At 39.3% G+C, this 18,544-nt stretch overlaps 1 protein-coding gene across 1 annotated transcript in view; it reads right to left on the reverse strand.

Moving 5' to 3' along the window:
- The window catches only part of CHP1 (calcineurin like EF-hand protein 1), a 41,530-nt gene that overhangs the window by 12,403 nt on the left and 10,583 nt on the right, over nucleotides 1-18,544 (reverse strand). Inside the window, exons 2-4 of the mRNA XM_084905003.1 lie at nucleotides 13,470-13,542; nucleotides 7,319-7,399; nucleotides 1,145-1,272 (exon numbers count right to left, since the gene is read on the reverse strand). Coding sequence (XP_084761129.1) covers nucleotides 1,145-1,272; nucleotides 7,319-7,399; nucleotides 13,470-13,542 — 282 coding nt within the window. The remainder of the gene's footprint in view (nucleotides 1-1,144; nucleotides 1,273-7,318; nucleotides 7,400-13,469; nucleotides 13,543-18,544) is intronic.

Consider the following 18,544-nt stretch of genomic DNA (forward strand, 5'->3'; position numbering starts at 1 on the left):
TCTAGTTTTGTTTATATTCAAGTGTTCTGCTCTTCATTAAGGTACATGATCTTATGTACAGAGAAGAGCAGTATTTCATTATTTTGGTTAAAAAAATCTTCCCTAGCCTATACAACAATACTTATTTCAGTGCTTCTTAAACCCTTTTCTTGAATAAAGGAGTGAACTCATACTCCTATCCTATAGACAGCGAGACCAGGGTATGGGCCAAGGGCCACAAATAAAAAATTTATGTCTTATGCACCATATAAAAAATATATGTACATTTGGCATAATAGTCTATAATAGTCTATAATTCATCTATATTTGTTTCAATATTAAAAAGTCTTATCACAGACCTCTCTGTATACCACTGTGAATCCTTGAAGAGAAGCTTGAATTCAATCAATTCAACATAATTTCAATCCCAACTGTGACTGTGTTAAATGAAAAGAGAAATTATATTTTAATTTCTTAGAGAAGTTTTGTAAGAGATTGGGCAATATTATACATGAACCAAGAAGGACAGAGGGAAATCTAACAAACATCCAAGGAAAGGAGGCAAAAGGCAAGGGAACAAAATTTAATATTGCACAAACCCAGCTGTCCACTCCCACTTGAGTTATATCTAACACCTATCAAATTCTAAGATGAGCTGAGGATTATCATTCCTCAGAAGTGGGCCTGGGTCTTGTTCCCATCCAAGAGCTGCTTAGCTTCCAATTGAGATCGGGTACGTTTAGGGTGGTATGGCCATGGCCGTAGACGCGGCTGGATCTTTTTCACTGTTGTCATCCTAGCACTTACTACAGTTCCTGGTACACAGGAGGCATTCTATAATTTATGAGTAATATTAGTAGCCAACTCTTGCCAGGCACTAAGTACTTGACATATATTAACTCATTTAATCCTCACAAACATCCCTAGGTAAAATCTTTTAATATTCCACTTTACAAAAGAGGAAATCAAGGCCCAAAGAGTTTGAATAATTTGCCCAAAGTCACATGGTCAAAAATGGCAGAGCTGGAATTCATACCTAGCCAGTTTAGCTCCAGGGTCTGAACTCTTAACCACAATACTCTTTTTTGTTAAATAAATGAATGAGTAAGTAATCTGTAAGAAATGAAAAGCAAATGTTTTAAACCAGAAGACTTTAGCTCCTTACAGTGTAGTTTGTTGCTTCGGCTGTTGAGTGGTTCTGGTCCATTCACATCTTTACTCTTTTCATTATCCTCAATGGGTCGGAAATGAGCCAAAGTTCTCATGAATCCACGAAAGTTTACCTGGTCCTCTCTGATTGGGAAATATAACAAACAGAACACCAGTCAAACAGGGTGATAATTTCTTATGAATTCAATTCATTAGCAATAGCTTAAGCTAAAATGGCATGAAAGTCCATCCAACAGTATGCACAGTACTAGTATTTTAGTATTCTTAAAATATCTTCATTTAAGCCTCACCTCAACCTTGTGAGGTAGGCATTGATGTTTCTATCTCTCACTCCCTCACTCTCTCTCTCTGAAATCAATTTTTAAAAAAATGTATTTTTAAAAACAAACTCACTGCTTTGGAATCTGCAACAGCAACAAGTTGTCATTTCAACTGAATGACTTCCAACCATGTCCTATGTCTCCCCTGCAGTCACATATACCTAGTGATATTTTAAGGTTAAGGCATACTATGGAAAACCTTATTTTTTAATAATATATTTTTTAAAAAGATGTGTGTAGCCCTAACTGGTTTGGAGGGTCCCGGTTAGATTCCGGTCAAGGACATGTACCTTGGTTGTGGGCACATCCCCAGTAGGGGGTGTGCATGAGGCAGCTGATCGATATTTCTCTCTCATCGATGTTTCTAACTCTCTATCCCTCTCTGTAAAAAAATCAATAAAAATGTATTTTAAAAAAATGTGTTTATTGATTTCAGAGAGAAAGGAAAAGGGAGAGAGAGATAAACATCAATGATGAGAGAATCACTGATCGGCTGCCTCCTGCACACCCCTTACTGGGGAACAAGCCCAGAAACCAGGCATGTGACCTTGACTGGAATCGAACCTGGGACCCCCTTCAGTCTGCAAGGTCACGCTATATTCACTGAGCCAAACCAGCTAAGGCTGGAAAAGCTATCGTTAAAATAAATGTTATCTATATATAGGGAATATGCTAATTAGCCAGGCATCACGACTGCTCAGGAAGAGCTGCCCACATAGATGGCAGGAACTGCATGCCGCCCCCAGTCCCAGAGGCCGCAGGGAAGTTGGGGCTGGGTGCGGGCTGCGGGCTGGAGTGGAGACACAACACACAGGAGGGCTTGCACCCCCACCAGCGGACACAACACAGCGGCCCAGCTCATGGGGTGCCTCCTCGCATGGTGGGAGGTGGGGCGCCTCCTGCATTCAATATTCTTTTGAATTAGTTTTAGCTATACTGCATAGTGGTTAGACAATCATATGCTTTCTAAGTGTTCCCCCCTGATATTTCCAGTAACCACCTGGCACCACACACACAGTGGGGCAAAAGTAGATTTACAGTTGCTTGTATAGAAAACATAAGTTAATAAACACTAAACTCCGTTTCATTTACAATATCTTGTTAAAAGTGTAAGATCTGCCCTAAATGGTTTGGCTCAGTGGACAGAGCATCAACATGCAGACTGAAGGGTCCTAAGTTCAATTCCAGTCAAGGGTATATGCTGGGGTTTCAGGCTTGATCCCCAGTGGAGGGCTTGCAGAAGGCAGCCAATCAATGATTCTCTCATTGATGTTTCTCTCTCTCCCTCCCTCCCCTCTTCCTTCCTCTCTAAAATCAATAACAAATATATTTTTAAAAATAAGGTATGAGGAATCAAGTAATATGAAATAAGATTTGAGTTATATGCCTGAACAAACAGGTTAATAAGTATATATTTTACTGCCATAATGTCTCTGAGTTAAAAGTAACTAAATACCACCCTAGCCAGTTAGGCTCAGTGGATAGTGTCGGCTCTCAGACTGAAGAGCCTTGGGTTTGATTCTGGTCTAGGGTACCTACCTTGGTTGCAGGCGCCATCCCTGGCCCTGGTTGGAGCGCATACAGGAGGCAACCAATTGATGTGTCTCTCTCACATCGATGTTTCTCTCTGTCTCTCCCCATCCCTTCCCTATCTCTAAAAATCAATGGAAAAATATCCTCAGATAAGGATTAATAACAATAAAAAATTGACTATATACCAATGTTCCACTTTCAAACAGAAACAATGATTTGCTGCCTCCTATATGGCCCCCTCTGGAGATCAAATCCGCAACCCTGATATGTGCCCTGACCAGGAATCAAATCAGTGACCTCCCGGTGTGTGGATTGGATGACATTCAACCAACTGAGCCACACCGATGGGGCAAATCTCATTCTTTAAATACATTTTTTTTTTTGAGACAGGAAAAGAGAGAAACATCCATCAAATGCCTCCTACACATACCCTAACCAGGTCTCGAACCTGTAACCCAAACATGTGCCCTGACCAATTGACCTTTTCAGTGCAGAGGATGACAGTCAACCAACTGAGTCACACCAGCCAGAGCTCAAGTCTCATTGTTTAAAAACAGGATTCCAGTCCTGGCTGGTGTGGCTCAGTTGTTTGGAGCATAATCTTGTACACCGATTCCCAGTCAGGGCACATACCTGTGTTGCAGGTTAGATCCCTGGATAAGGTGTGGAATGGGAGGCAACCGATTGATGTCTCTCTTGCATCAATGTTTCTCTCTCTCCCATTCCTTCCCCTCTCTCTAAAAATCAATAAAACATATCCTCAGGTTAGAATTAAAAAAAAAAAATCCACTTGCATAAGACTAGACAAAAAGCATTCCTTATAAGCCAGATATTTATATTTTACTAGAAAGAGCAAGAAGCAGAGGTGCAGCTTGCTAAGAACTTAGCACTGCATCCCAGTGTGGGCCTCAGTTTCCTCATGTATATCTGCCTATTGTCTTTAGCAGCAGATCCCTGGGTAGGAGATTTGGCCTTACAAAACAGCTTTCCACAAGCTGCTTCTTCAAATAATCAAGGGTGACTGAGGAACTCTGAAAAAAAGTTGGCAAAATGACTCTATAGGGTTTACTTTTAATTGCAAAATATCTGAATATGAAACATAGCTGTGAAAGCTCTCTCTGGAGAAGTTCAGTGCTTTGCAAAAGCTAAAAGAAGAAGTGGGAAAACCACACCTAAAATAAACAGGGCAGTTCAGGGAGAGAAGTGGGAAATGAGGAAGGGTAGCAGATTACTCATGGTCAATATGAATCTGAAAGAGCAGGTCTGTCTTCATATTCCTACCTTCATATGAATTGGCTGCTTAGTGTTCCTCTATCACTCAGATTTACTGAGTATCCAACTTCTCAACTTTTGCAAATTCTTTTGCTCTCAATTCAGAGTTCTAAAATTTCTCCAGGCATTTTATGTGATAATGTCCTCACTGATACTTATTCTCATTACGAACTGGCAACCAAATAACTTCTTAAAGTCCTTTGGGTCATATAGACAAGCAACAAGGAACCAGGAAGAGATTGTTAACAATTACCTAAACCAAGATTATATAATTAACTTTATTCATGAAAAGGTACCTAATCAAATCAATAAATATTGACTCAGTACTTTGAAGGCAGTGTATTAGGTAGTGAAGCATATCAACAGCCTAGTTTTACATTAGACAAACCCAAATCTATTTGAGAAAGTAAGTATGTGGTAGGGATGAATGTATTCTTAGTCAAAGATTGTATTCTTTTTTTTATTATTATTATCTTTTATTGATTTTTTACAGAGAGGAAGGGAGAGAGATAGAGAGCTAAAATCGTTGAGAGAGAAACATCGACCAGCTGCCTCTTGCACACCCCCTACTGGGGATGTGCCCGCAACCAATGTACATGCCCTTGATCGCAATCGAACCTGGGACCTTTCAGTCCACAGACCGACGCTCTACCACTGAGCCAAACCGGTTTCGGCAAAAGACTATATTCTTAGTTGTAAAAAATATACTAACAAAACAAAATAAACCCACATAAAGAAACAAAGGCTGTGCAAATGATCCAAATTAAAGAAGGCTAAAGATACATGACAACTGACTCAGACTGCATTCTGTTATTAAAGGCGGGGGGGGGGGGGGGGGGGGGAGTGCTATAAAGGAGATTACTGGATGAACTGTTAAAATTGAAATATAAATAATACATTAAAACTAGAGGCCTGGTGCACAAAATTCATTCCCTCAGCCCGGCCTGCATCTTCTCGCAATCTGGGACCACTAAGTGGATGTCCGACTATCAGTTAAGGCCCAATCCCACAGGGATCCCTGAGGGATCAGGCCTAAACCAGCAGTCAGACATCCCTCTCGCAATCCAGGACCACTGGCTCCTAATTATTCGCCCACCTGCAGGCCTGCCTGATCACCCCAATTGCTTGCCTGCCTACCTGATTACCCCTAATAATTCTACTTGCCTGCCTGCCTGATTGCCCCTAACCACCTCTGCTTCAGCTCCCTCTATGGCAGATTCGTCTGAAATGACTTCCGGAAGGTCATTTGGCTGTCTGGTCTAATTGGCATATTACACTTTTATTATTATAGATAAAATAGATAATGGGAGGAATGGGTAATGGTAGTCAAAGTGTAAAACTTCCAGTAATAAGGTGAATAAGTTCTGGGATGTAATGTACAGTATGATGACTATAGTTAATAATACTATACATTTTATTTTTTAAATATATAATATATATTTAAAAATATTTTAAATATATAATATATATTTGTCTTTTTTAAAAATATTTTTTTATTGATTTCAGAGAGGAAGGGAGAGAGAAAGAGAGAAGGAAACATCAATGATGAGAGAGAATCATTGATTGGTGGCCTCCTGCATGCTCCCCACTGGGGATTCAAGCCCACAACCCGGGCATGCGCCTTGACCAGGAATCCAACCATGGCCTCCTGGTTCATAGGTCGACACTCAACCACTGAGCTATGCCAGCCGAGCTATACCATATATTTGAAAGTTGCCATGAGAGTATATTATAAAAGTTCTTACCACACACAAAAAAGTTAACTATGTGAGGTGATGAATATATTAACTAATGTCATTGTGGTAGCCGGGACCGGTTTGGCTCAATGGATAGAGCGTCGGCTTGGGGACTGAAAGGTCCCGGGTTCGATTCCGGTCAAGGGCATGTACCTTGGTTGCGGGCATATCCCCAGTGGGAGGTGTGCAAGAGGCAGCTGATCGATGACTCTCTCTCATCGATGTTTCTAACTCTCTATCTCTCTCCCTTCCTCTCTGTACAAAATCAATAAAATATATTTAAAAAAATAAAAAAATAATGTCATTGTGGTAATCATTTTTGCAATAAATCTGTAAAATCACTGTTGTATATCTTAAATTTACACTATGTTATATGCCAATCATATCTTCAATAAAGCTGGAAAACAAAGAATAAATTACCTAATATTTTTATATTACTATAGCATTTGGTAGGTGCTTAAGTGTAAATTACACAATGAATTTAAAACACGTATTTTAAAAAAGATTGTTAAAATATATTAATAATTTTAAAATACTAATTACATATGGAATGATATTTTGAATATATTAAATAAAATATATATCACTGAAGTTCATTTAACTTGTTAATTTTTACTTTTTAAATGTGGCTACTAGAAAATGCATAATTATGTATGTGTCTTGATTATATTTTTATTGGTTTGGACAGAAAGTACATGCAAATGAGGCAACATGTTAACAACATAACAACAGATGTTTCAGGGTAAAAGATATACAGGTGTCCTTTACACTATTTTCAATTTTTGCAACTTTTCTGTATATTTGAAATAATTTCCAAATAAAGTTTTTAAAGACTTTAGTTTTATATCAAAGATAAACAGGATTAGCCCTGGCAGGGTGGCTCAGTTGGTTGGAGTGTTGTCCTATATACTAAAAAGGTTGGAGGTTTGATTCCAAGTCAGGGCACGTACATAGGTTACTGGTTTGATCCTCGGTTGGGGCATGTATGGGAGGCAACTGATCAATGTTTCTCTCTTTCCCCTTTCATCTCTCTCTAAAAATCAATAAAAAGCAAACATCCTCAGGTGAGGATTTAAAAAAATAATTTATGAGTATATAAACAGGGATAAAAACAGAATTTTAAAGATGGGCTCATATACCTGTTTAAAGTTTAAAAAGGGAAGAGGGTAGAAGAAAAGGCATATTCTAGATATGACTAAGTTAGGAATGTTCAATATAATCAGGAGGATTGTGGTCTGAGATGACAGAACCAACATCATTATTCCAGATCAACCTCAGAAAGGAAGCCAAATCACTGCAGGGACTCACCCCTCTGGAAAGAAGGCATTGATGATCCGGTCCCCCAATGGGTTGATGGCAAGTTCTGGAATCCGCTGGAAATCTTCCCGGCTGCCAAGAGAATCACCTTCAGTTAGAGCCCATTGGCACTTGGCATGAACTCCTAGCAAGGATATTACCTTCTGGAATTTACTTCTGTGGCAAATTATATTGGATAACTGCAAAGAATAGCACTTTAATAGCTGCCAAGTGTTTCTTGCACCAAGTTAGGAGTGGAAGAAGCCAGATTTAACTTTGCCACATTCCAGTGAATTCAGCACACAGGTTACGTCAATAAACCACCAACCAGCAAATACTCCGTTGTCCCTGTAAATGATTCCTTGAACATTACCATTTTGTACTTAGTTATTAAGTTTGAAGAATAAACAGGAAGATCTACAGCACTATGACATACAAATAACTCTGAGGCAATGCTTAAGTCCAAGGAAAGAATAAAATGTAACAAACTGATTTCCAGACTTCCTTGCTCTGAGTCTGTTTTTTTCCTCCATTATCTTCTACAGACCAGAGTTAGAGGACTATTTAACCTTCAAACATGGCAAGAGTAGTTATCTACTCACAACTTGGGAGTTATATTTGAGTATTATTAGTTACTTTATACACATTATGTGCTGCTCTGTTTATATACATTATCTCATTTCTTAATTCTAACATTTTACCTATATCCTAGAATTGAGGAAGTTGAGTCAGTGAGATAAAGTAACTTGCCCAATGTTACAAAGCTACTGAGTAGCAGACCTGTGATTTAAATCTAAGTCTGTAAGTCAAGCATGTCTTTTTCTAAAAGCACATTTATTTCCAATATTAAACTTTTAAAAATATATATCTTTGATTTCAGAGAGGAAGGGAGAGGGAAAGAGAGATAGAAACATCAATGATGAGAGAGAATCATTGATTTGCTGCTTCCTACACTCCTCCTACTGAGGATTGAGCCTGCAATCCAGACATGTACCCTTGACTGGAATCAAACCTGGGACCCTTCATTAAGCCAAACCAGCCAGGGCTCCAATATTAAATATTTTGAAAGAAAGGTTTTCTCCCAAAAATGTTCAATAAGTATTTAAAAAAGAAAACTTGATATTCTGTACCAATATAAAGTTGTCTACAACATAACTGTGCTATACTTTTCAAAAATATCAATGTCATGAAGGACAGAGAAAGTCATGATTGTTTCAGATCCAAAGAGACTAATGAGCCATAAAACTAAACTCAATACTTGATCCTAGACTATAAGAAAATTTGCTATGAAGGACATGACGGAACCAATATGACCATACAGAATATAAAATGTTATAAAATGGTACTGCATAAAAATGCTAAATTTCTTGATTTTGGTATAGAAAGGTCCATTTTATAGGAACTACACACCGAATTATGTGGCAAAATGTTAACTGGTAAATCTAGATAATAAGTATATGAAGAAATATAAACTCAAGAAATCTGATTCCTGCCTTTAAGATGTTTACTAACAGAAGAGATAAAAGTTACTCTTCCACCCTCTTTGTACTAAATGCTAGCGTTTCTGTTTCCCCGGGAGCCTTTAATACGTTGTTTAATATTTACAGTGCTTAATTCAACAAGCTCCACTCCAGCACATCTGATGGTGACAAAGGTAGAAGTAGGAAACTGAGCACAAAGCTCTGGAACAATAATCTAGATTCTAATCTTTCTTGATCACTTAAGATAATATTTTTTATAGCAATGAATGAACCAGAACAAGTCATTCATAATATAACTTGGTGCTTAAAATGGACCTACAGGATAGTGTGCTGATTAAAGTAAGTCAGATAGAGAAAGACAAATGCCATATGATTTTACTTATACATGGAATCTAAAAAACAAAATAAGCAGAACAGAAATAGATTCATAGATACAGAAAACTTTTTGACATACAAATTAAGAAGTACAAGTTGATACTATTACAGAATAGTCCTGGGTCATAAACTACATCGTAGGGAATATAGTCAATAACATTGTGGTAACTATATATAGTGTCAGATAGATACTAGATTTATTGGGGTAATCACTTTGTAAGTTATATAAATGCCTAATCACTGGGTTGTACATCTGAAACTAATATAATATTGTATATTAACTATAACTGAAAATTTAAAAATTATCTTAACATATACACACTGCTACCACCTCAATTCAAGTTGCATCATTGTGAAAAAGGTGCATCATTGTGAAATTTCAAAACATCAACAGGAGATATCTGAAGCTTTGAGAAGAAGAAAAAAAAGACGATCTACCAAAAGAATTAGATTGGTATCATGGTTCTCATCTGTGATACCACTGTGCTTGCGCTTGTCCAAAATGTTGCAATCATCTGTCCTCTGGATAAAGTCAAATAAGAAAATGAATCTCAAAAAGGCTTAGTGTGTAAGAAGATAAATGGCTACCATTTAGGACACTATCTCCTAAAATTTACAGGTAATCATTAAGCAATATGTAACAACATAGCCACCTAGCAATTCCCAGTAATAACTTCATTGCAGAGTTTAGCTGGTTTATATTGAAGCCCCTATAGCTTTAATATCCAGGAACATTTTTCATCAAGGTATTATTTTAGAAAAGGTATTATCTGACAAAGACCCAATATCAAAATTGTTCAATGTAGAGGATATCCTAAAAGTAAACTTTTATTGAAGTATAACATATATATTGAAAAGAGCACAAACCATAAGCATGGTGAATTTTCATGGTGAAGATTGTAACTGGCACCCAAATCAAGAAACATTAATATTACCAGTACTCAGATGCTCCCTTTGTTTCTACATGTTCCCTTCCCCAAAAGGTAATCATTATTTTGACTTCTAAGACCATGGACTAGATCGGCACAGAGGGTTATTTAAACAAAGAAACCATTTTTTTTAAACAAATAATTTTGATGTTAGAGAGGAAGGGAGAGAGAAACATCAATGATGAGAGAATCACAGATCACCTGCCTCCTGCACTACCCTATTCCTACCTGGGACTGAGCCTACAAACCAGGCATGTGTCCTTGACAGGAATCAAACTCGAGACCCTTCAGTCCAAAGGCCAACACTCTATCCACTGAGCCAAACCGGCTATGGCAAGAAAATATCTTTATATGTAGATGCTGACTGAGCTCTCATCTTGATCTGTCTTACAAAAGATCATTTCAGGATCTCTTAGCAGACCCCACTGCCTTTTCAGAAAGACCAATTTCAATAGCAGTGGTATATTTCACCCAATATAATGGCATCTGAAGAAAGTAAGATTTGTGAGGTTATAGTGTATATTTATATCCCGTGAAATACCAATCTGAGGTGTTCCAGCTGACACTCCAACCATTGAGCAACGCTGTCCAGGGTGACTCAGAACTAATTTGAATCTATATCTTAGTGGTTAAATCTAAATTTATGAGGAAGATATAATCCCAAGTGAATTATTCAAGTATTAGAGCTGAAGTGAAAAAAAGTAGAGATTTCTAGTCCGGTTTATTTTTCAAGTGCAAATTTATATAGTCTTTTCAACAAATGGTGCTGGGCCAGGTGGACATCCACCCACAAAAAATGTTTCACTCTTACCTCACACCATATATACATCATACACACACATATTTGTATATATATAAAGTACATATTTTTGTGTGTATACATATATATAAAATATATATAAAATAAGTCAAAATGAATCAGAGTTAAATATAAGAACAAATTATAAAACTCTTAGAAGATCACAGAGGGGTAAATCTTCGTGACCTTAGATATTGCAATGATTTCTTAGATATGAGATCAGAAGCACATGCACCAAAAGAAAAATCAGATAAACTGGACTCACCAAAATTTCAAACTTTTGTGCTTCAAAGAACATTATAAAGAGTGAAAAAATAATCCACACAGAGAAAATATTTGCAAATCATATATTTGAAAAGGTTCTAATATCTATAGAAAGAACTCCTGCAACTCAACAACAAAAAGATAAACAATTAAGTTAAATAATAAAGGACATGCATAGGAATTTTTCCAAAGAAGATATACAAATGATCAATCAGCACATGAAAAGATGCTCAACATCATTAGCCACTAGGGAAATAAAAATCAAAACCACAGGGGGGGTAGGGGGGAAGACCAACCAAAGGACTTATATGCATGCATATAAGCCTAACCAACGGACACAGACAACAGGGGGGTGAGGGCATGAGTGAGGACGTGGGGGGGGGGGGGGAGGGCAACAGGGAAATAAGGACACATATATAACACCTTAATCAATAAAAAAAAAAATTTTTTTTCCTCCAGTGTCAGGCTGTCAACCATCCAGGTGCCCACGGCCAGGGCGCTGGGCGTAGGCGAGCCTTTGTCCTCTCTGCCACCTCATGACGCAGGCGGGCACGGCAGCCCACCTGCAACGCCTCAAGGGGCAGCAATAAAGAAATTAAAAAAAAAACTCAAAACCGCAATGATATACCACTCACACAATCACATGACATAATAAGCATTGGTGAGGAGGTAGAGAAGTTTGAACCCACATACATTGCTGGTGGAAATGTAAAATGGTACAGCTGCTTGGGAAACAGTTTGGCGGTTCCTCAGTAAATTAGGCATAAAATTACCATAGACGTAAATTCTACTCCTAGGGATATGCCCAAAAGAATTAAAACATATGCCCACACCAAAATGTTCATATTACTACTACTCACAATAGCTAGCCTAAAGGTGTACACAACCCACATGTCCACCAACTGATGCATGAATAAACAAAATGTGATATATACATACAATAGAATATTAGTCAGCCATAAAAAGGAATGAAGTACTGACAGATGCTGTAATATGGAAGAACTTTGAAGACATCATATTAATTGAAAGAAGTCAATTATAAAAGGCCACATACTGTATGATTCTATATATTATATAAAATGTCCAGAGAGAGGAAGAAAGTAGATTAGTGGTTGTCAGAGGAATGGAAACTAGACTGCTTAATAAGTAAGGGGTTTCCATCTGTGATGAAAATGTTCTAGAGCAAGATAGTGGTTATGGTTACACAACATTGTGAACATACTTAATGCCACTGGATTGTACACCTTAGAATGGTAAATTTTATATGTATTTTGCCTCAATTAAGAAAAAGCACCTAGTGTGGTCTTTGCACATGGTAGGTATTCCATAGTCATTGATTTTAATGACTGTGCAACATGGTTTTGGTCAATCCCAGCTTCTAGTAAAGGCAGACTTTGCCTTGAACAAACATAGCCCTAGGGATTTACTGAATTCTCTAGCTCTTCTGCCTGAGGATATGTACAAAGGCTTAGCAACTATATTCCTTCCCCTTTTATGCTATATCCCACATCCATACGAGAAGCCTTACAAAGAAGTTCTAAACTGCTTCCTGCCAGCCACCAGCAAGGCAAGCAGCTTCATTCTATACAGTCAATCAAAACTGAGGAACAACAGTAACAAAAGGTTGTACTGTACTGAGAGTTAGGTTGGAAGGTGGTGGTAAGGAGGTATTTTTTTCATTTGACTCTAAGACAATTACAAATATGAAATGATACACATTACATTACTCTGAGATCATATACTTACTCTAGACCAGTGGCACTTTTAACATTTAGGGCAGAACAATTATTGGTTGTGGGAGGATGTCTTGTGCATTGTACAATGTTAAGCAGCATTCCTGGACTCTACCCACTAGACAAGAGCAGCATTTCTCAGTCATGACAATTAAAAATGTCTCCAGACATTTTGCCACCCAAGGGCAAAAAAGCTCTCAGTTGAGAATCACTGCCCATTATGGGTTGTATTGGGAAATACAAAACAAACGGACCAACTTGGATTGCTATGGATCAACCTCATAAAGCTAATATTTTTTTTGGAAAGGACTGTGGGAAAACTCAAGAGCTGAAATTCTCAAATGTACATACATTCTTAGGACCAGAACAATGGCCACCCAAACTAAGGGGAGTTGGAGTAAAGCAGCAAGCACCTAGTGATAAATGTAATGTTGGTGTTCTGGTTATTTTAACTCCCTTTTCGATCAATGATGCTCAAAGAAAACTGAAGAAATGGTCCCTGCTCTGCATGCTTGATGCCTATCTCAGGAATAAAAGCACTTATTCAGACACTGCCAGAAAATAAAGAAAGGAACTGCCTACCTGAGAGTCCCATTCTCGCCTTTGTCCAGGCTGGTGAACCGGCTGTAGAGGCGGGTGATCTGACTGTGGGAAACTAAAGAACACAAAATTAGTCCCAGTTGGAGAAGTTGCCCTCCACTCAAACAGCACTCCTTTGGAAACCAGTTGACCCTTTGATCTGAGCCCATCACTGAATCTTCAAAGTGAACCAAAGGGGGAGATGTCAACTCTAACTCATCTCTAGAGTGTAAAAGAAGAAATTTTAACAACTAAAAAAAATGAAAGGAATCAGTATGCAAACTAAGTCAAGAGCAATCAAAATAGACTCTTGGGAATGAAGTTTATGCTTAATTAAAATATGTGTTAAATGGCAGGTAGTTAAGATGTAACACAAAACCAATTTTAGTTGAAAGGGAAATTGTGAAATTTTCCTTTCAGTCCTCTACCTTATAGGCTATGAAAATGCATACTTTGATTAAAAACACATACTTATTAATCAGTTTGAGGTTTCAGGTTGGCACTGTAGGGTAGGGAACTTGAACTGAATTTAAGGCTGAGCACTCAAACAGATTTTTTTGTTAATCCTCACATGAGGATATTTTTCCCACTGATTTTTAGAGAGAGTAGAAGGGAGGGAGAAACATTGTTGTGAGATTCATTGACTGGTTGGTTGCCTCCCTCACTCAGATGGAGGCAGGAATCTAACTTGCCCCAGACCAGAAATGGAACCCAAGACCCTTCAGTGCAAGGGCCGATGCTCTAACTGCTATAGGCAGTTAACCATGAGCTGAGCAAGGACAAGGGGCCGGTACAGAAGGTCACCAGGATGGAAGGCCCCAGGTGCCTAGCAATGGACAAATGTAGGATAGAACCTTATCCCCAGGATGACTTTTTCTCCCCTAGCAATTGCTGGTCAGGAGGTTTGGACCCCCTGATCTTTTCTCCTTAGAGATAACATCTAGGCTTCAGTTGTATTTCAATTCCAGGCCCAGATAAGCAACAAAACTAGCCACAGCTGACCACAGGGCCAACTGCATTGAATAATGACCCCTGCCCTGGTGCCGGCCAATCAATCAGTGGAGACCACAAACCTGAAAGGACACCTGCTTTTCCCTTCCCTCTCCATTTCCCTTTTCCTTCTTCCTCCCCAGGGATGTTACCATTAGCTTCCTCACTCCCAAGTTCCAAGGACCCTTCCTTTACCTCTATAACTTGTTTTCTAAGCCCATTTCTTCTAGGAATCACTTCTGCTACCGCTGTAATTTACCAAATAAATGTTCTCTTACAGTTTGGGTCTTGGCTCTGAATTCTTTCCTAACCAGAACCCAAGTACCGAGGTTGCTGACCCCCACCAGTCAGACACATGTGCTGATCCTACCACCTAAAACGTAACCAGTAAGAAACACTGGCCAGGGCAAACATTTTATCTTTAAAATCTGGTTCACCCCTGCACCAAGCATTAGTGGCTTTACCATTTCCCTCAGTAAAAGAACACCCAGGCCTTGGACCAGCCTCTTTTCTGTGATTGCATGATCTCCACTGAGTTCTCAGTATAGGTGTTAGGGGCAGAAATAGAATATTGGGAACTAGCTATGGTTATAAGAAACATTAATCATGCTCTGTTAACTTTGACCTGGCCTAGTTGCTCAAACAATAGAGTCCCTCCCCAGCCCGAATAGCCTACTTATCCATGCCTGTAATAATATTCATTTTGCATACCCATTATTTAAAAAATATATATTTTTATTGATTTCAGAGAAGGGAGAAGGAGAGAGACATCAATGATGAGAATTATTGATTGGCTGCCTCCTGCATGCCCCACACTGGAGATCAAGCCCACAACCCAGGCATGTGCCATGACCAGGAATCAAACTATGATTGGTTTGATTAGGTTGATGCTCAACCACTGAGCCATGCTGGCCAGGTTGCATACCCATTCTTATTCCTTTTGCCTACTTCCCCATATAATATTTGCCCTACCCAATATGAGCAGCTGGCTTGAGGGTGCGAGGGGGGGTTGAGCAGATTTTCGTGGATGAACTACCTGCTGCTCTCCCATACTGCTGACATTATTGGAATAAACGCTCATATATGATATAGCCCTGTCTCTGCCTAATTGACTCAAGTACAGGCAGCCCGGACAGGCACCCCTGACCCATTGGTTGTCCAGTTTCAAAGGAATGGGCTCCAAGAAAACAAATTAGGCAATTTGTAAAATTGGTATGTCATCATCAGCTGACATTTACTAAGAACCTATTTTGCTCATCATTTGGGAATAACCCAGACATAAACTGACAAGTAAAATGAGGTAATAAAAAATGACAAAAGGAATTTCTGGAAAATAGTCTCCTGGCAGACTAAAGGTAGAAGGGGAAAAAGTTATCAAAAGAAAAAAGACGATAGCCAATGGAGGGTGTGGCGAGAGTGGACTTTGTCCCAGGCTCTTTTCCAGGGTTTAAAGGAGAGGCTGAAAGAGTTCTGATAGTCATCCTCCTCACCTCTGCTCTAGAAACAAAAATTTACTTGCAGTTTTAGAAACAATAGGACAAAAGTAAACAGAGGCACAGCAGGAGAAGCAGGAAGTGAGTGGTCCAAAGCTAGGCTGGGAGGACACACCAGGTGCTGTGAATGCCTCAGCATCAGGTTTCATCCCCAAACTGGGCTCTGTTCTGTTCTCTAAGGAGAGCAGAGGAGGCGGAATTACCTAGCCCCAGCCAGGGCACAGCCAGTGGGATTTCAGGCACTGAGGAAGCATTGTGGACCTTTCTGCCAGCTCGGCAGATGTGAACAGCTTGGTATAAACAGTGCCCTCTTGGGAGGAGCAGGTTGACAGAAAGATTTCGTTCCTGGCACCAAAGCTTACCAGTGAGGGGTGCATAAACGGGAGGGCTGTGGAGTGAACTGTGGGAGGCAGTTAGACAGACATGAGCAGAGCGAGGACAATGGGCTAGGTACAAAAGGTCATCAGAGTGGAAGGCTGCCGGTGCCTAGCTAAGGACAAAATGTAGGGTGGGACCTTGCCACCAGGGTGACCTTTCCTCCCTAGCATATCGTTGGTCATGCAGTTTGGACCCCTGACCTTTCCTCCCTCGAGATAACATCTAGGCTTTAGTGTATTTCAGCTCTTGGGCTTAAAAGAGCAACCAAACCAACCGCAGCTGACCACGGGACCAACTGCATTGAATAATGACTCCATGCCCTGGTGCCAGCCAATCAATCAGTGGAGACCACAAACCTGAAAGGACACACCTGGAAAACTGCTGAATACCCTTTTGAGATCTTCTCCTGGGACCTCCCCTCACATTTCCACCCTTAAAACCCTTAGGATCGAGGACACAGAGGACCTAGCGCACTTTCCCTCCTGGGACCATACGCAGTCTTTTTCCTTCCCCTTCTCCGTCCCCCAGGTGCATTACCATTACCTTCCTCACTCCCAAGTTCCCAGGGCCCTTCCTTTACTCTATCACTTGTTTCCTAAGCCCATTTCTTCTAGGAATTACTTCTTCTACCGCTGTAATTTACCAAATAAATGTTGTCTTACAGTTTGGATCTTGGCTCTCAATTCTTTCCTAGCCAGAACACAAGTACCGAAGTCCAGTCTGACCTGCATGGGTCTAACAGCCAGTCCTGTTCCAGCCGCCTACAACAGAATTAATGGAGTCCGTGGGAGTGCTTGGCAAAGTGGCTGGCACATGGTAAGTATTCCAAGTCATCATCATCATCCTTACATTATGAGCCTGAAGGTACAGTTTTACTGCTGCACTAGTTAACCTCCATCTTTCTCCTGATTCTGCCAGCCACAGCCATATTCTTCAGGAGGCTGAGGAGTGTACCCTAGCATTGGCCTCGGGCCTCAAAGGCTGCTCTAAAACTCAAGTTCCTTTTAGTTTAACAAAATTAGTTAATGAATGACTAACTTTCCCAAAAGATTTTTTGAGAAAGCCAAATTTGTTCACAATCTCAACAACACTGTTTTAATTTCTTCATATATCATCTAATATCAGTTACTTGTATACTTTACCTAGTTCTGATAGCTTACTTTTCATTTATTAATTCATAATTTTTCTATACTGCTTTCGAGTCCTTTTTAATAAATGCATAATATTTAGACCACTAGATCACTTTTTAGTAGAGTAGTATATATTTCAGGTTACTTTTCTTTAACAAGAAAAACATCCAAATTGAAAAGTCTCCGTAACTACTCAGTTCCCTGTCTTACTTGCCAGAAGCAAACACTATTACCAGTTACTTGTGAATCTTTCTACAAATTCCACATGTGTATATACAAGCTATTACTGTATAATGATTTATACAATTTTTAAATGGGATGCAATCATCTAGTCCAACCCCTTCAACTAATAAGTGAACCATCAGATATCCTTCTAATACAGATCACTATCTGAAAGAACTGGGCACCTGCCCTGGCCAGTGTTGCTCAGCGGTTAGGGCATAGGCCATGCACCAAAGAGTCAACCAGTAGATGTCTCTCTCACATCTTCTCACATCTATGCCTCTCCCTCCCTTCCTCCCATTCTATCTAAAATCAATGAAAAATATTCTTGGGTGAGAACTGACAACAACAAAAAAGAACTGGCACTGAAACTTCTTAGTATCATTTTTAAAATGCCCTTAAGTAAGTACCACTATGGCACTTACACCCATATTTCAGACTAAAAGATCAGTTTAGACTGCTAGAGTTCATAATTTACCAATGTATTAAAAATAAACATGTAAATAAGTAGTCAGAACCCCACAAAACTGCTATCTTCCAGAACAAACTGGGCAATATGGAAATCAGTGGAGAAATGTACAACCAAATGTTATTTAATACATCTCAGTGTTATAAAGATATTGTTACAAAGGGCTTTTATGAGGAGGAGGAGGAAGAGGAGAACATCAGGATGAGAGGAGGAGGATAACAGGGGTGGGAAGAGGGAGAGGAAAAAGGAGGAGGAGGAGAATGAGGGGGAAAAACAAACAAACAGAGGGGAGGGAAGGAAAAAAGGAGGGAGGACTTAAAGCTGTAGTTCAGGTGTGAAATCCACCATGACCAAGAATAGAAAGCAATCTTCAAGGCATAGTGCTCAGAGCAACTT

Source organism: Pipistrellus hanaki (genome assembly GCF_964339955.1).
Source record: "Pipistrellus hanaki genome assembly, chromosome: 1".
Lineage (NCBI taxonomy): Eukaryota > Metazoa > Chordata > Mammalia > Chiroptera > Vespertilionidae > Pipistrellus > Pipistrellus hanaki.